This window comes from Fonticula alba, assembly GCF_000388065.1.
Source record: "Fonticula alba strain ATCC 38817 unplaced genomic scaffold supercont2.3, whole genome shotgun sequence".
NCBI classification, from domain to species: Eukaryota; order Rotosphaerida; family Fonticulaceae; genus Fonticula; species Fonticula alba.
Genome location: NW_009242973.1, coordinates 198,036 through 200,142, shown reverse-complemented (window position 1 = coordinate 200,142; position 2,107 = coordinate 198,036). Strand labels below are relative to the sequence as shown.

At 67.1% G+C, this 2,107-nt stretch overlaps 1 protein-coding gene across 1 annotated transcript in view; it reads left to right on the top strand.

Moving 5' to 3' along the window:
* H696_01860 (STE/STE20 protein kinase) overlaps positions 1 to 712 on the top strand; it is a gene marked incomplete at both ends in the record, with an annotated part of 9,007 nt that extends 8,295 nt beyond the window's left edge. Inside the window, one exon of the mRNA XM_009495762.1 lies at positions 298 to 712. Within this exon, the coding sequence (XP_009494037.1) occupies positions 298 to 712 (415 nt within the window). The remainder of the gene's footprint in view (positions 1 to 297) is intronic.
* Between the last annotated feature and the right edge of the window lie 1,395 nt (positions 713 to 2,107).

The following is a 2,107-nucleotide window of genomic DNA, read 5'->3' as shown; positions in this document are numbered from 1 at the left end:
TCTCTCTCTGTCTCTCTCTGTCTCTCTCTGTCTTTCTTTCTCTCTCTCTCTCTGTCTTTCTCTCTCTGTCTCTCTCTGTCTCTCTCTCTGTCCTTCTCTCTCTGTCTCTCTCTGTCTCTCTCTGTCTCTCTCTATCTATCTTTTTCTCTGTCTCTCTTTTCCTCCCTCCTTTTCGTTCTTTCCCCCTCTCTCCCTCCTCCCCTCTTCTGCCCGGCCACTCTGCGCTTCGCTGACACTGACACCCCCCCCCCCGCTCTTTCCTCGCCCCTTGTGTGGGTGCCCCCACCTACACCACAGGGCCAAGGTCATCCGCCTCGAGGAGAAGGATGTCCCCCACAGCCTGGCGGTCATCAACCACCGGCAGCCGCTGCTGGTGTACCGGAACTCCGGGTTCTTCTTGGATGTCAACAACTTCCGCCGGGTGGGGCCGATCTTCTCTTGGCGCAACACCCCGATGGCGGTGCTGCCGATTCGCGAGAACAAGATCCTCAGCTTCGGTGCCTCGCAGATCGACGTCTTCTGGCGCCACACCGGCGAGCTGATCCAAACCGTGCGGGACTTCGAATGCCAGAAGCTCCGGTACCTCATGCGGCGACATGGGGACGACCTGGTGGTCGCGTCGCGTGTTGGCCCGGCCATCATGAACATCCACATCATCCGCTCGCTCGGCGAGCAGCGCCGCCCCGCCAGCAGCGCTTCGCCCATGGTCTAAGGGAGCGCAGTGCGTTGCCCCACCTCTCTCTCTCTCTCTCTCTGTCCCTTCGAGCGAACAGGCACAGGACCAAAAGGGAAGTCGCCACAAGAGGCATCAAGGGGGGGGGGGGGGGGAGGCACCCGCGGAAGGGCCCCCCAGGGGGGGGGGGAGTCGCGGGTTTTGTTCCCCCCCCCCCCCCCCCCCATTCAGTGCCCCATCCGCGAGAGGGAGGAGGCCGGGCCGAAGCGCATGCCGCACCCCCTCGCACATATGGGGCCTCCCCCTCCCTGGCCCACATAATATGTGCCTTTGGTGTCTCCCTCTGCCTGTTTCTCCCTTCTTCCACATTCCCCCTTGCGCCTTTGTCCCCTTGCCCAGGCCCATCCACACATAAACACCTTTTTTATTCCTTCCCAAGGCCGCGCCCCGGGGGCAAGAGCGAGAAGCGGCGGACGGACGGACAGACGGACACGGGCAGGATGCAGCGCATGCCCGCGTATAGCATGAGAAAAAACAAAAAAAAAAAACAAAAGGAAAAGGCAGAGGCCCGGGATCGCCACAGGTTGGTGGCGAGGGTGTGATCTCCACGGGGATGATCACATGCCGTCCGGGCCTGCGCGGCCAAATGACTCATTATGACCCGCGCATCCCTCATGATTCACAGGACGCGGGGTTCGGCACACGTTGTTGGCCTAGTTGAGGGTCGGAATGGTGTTCCCAGGAGGGCGCCCCTCTGGGAATGGTACATCCCGGGCGCGCCCATCGGCCGAGGCAGGGGTGTGTCCCTCCCGCTGCAGCCAGCCGGCCCGGAGCCGGCCTCGCGCGCGTCTCGACCGCCGTATGCTGGCGCGTCGTGTCTCCGGGGTACAATGCAACCCCCTGCTCGCCGCTTGCCCTTCCTCCCGGCGGACCCGGGTCTGCGGCGAGGTTGTGGAAGGGTCTGGTCGTGTACCGACACCTGCCCATGGTCCCCCCCCCCCCGGGGGCCCTCCCCCCCTCGCCGGCTGTGGGCGCCGTCGAGGGCGGGGTTATATTGGTCGGCCGCGTTGCGTGGGTGGCCTTCGTGAATGCGCGAGCCGCGCCCAGGCTGGGCCGCCGGCGCTTTCGCCATTTTCCCCCTGCGCCGGACAGCGCGGGGCGCGGCCGGCGAGGAACCGCCGGGGGGACGAGGGACCGAATCCGACGCGGGCCGTGGCTCGGGCCCTTGTCCACACCGCCCTCCGGCGGGCGATGGGGGGTGCCAGGCTGCCTGGGGGCCTCCGGCCCTCGGGGGCGCGGGCGCGCGCGCGCGTCATCCCCGGAGCCGGCGCGCGCGCGTGTGACGGCAGCCACGCCCCAGGCGTCAGCAGGGGGGGGGGGGGGGGGGGGGGGGGGGGGGCGGGGGGGGGGGGGGGGGGGGGGGGGGGGGGGGGG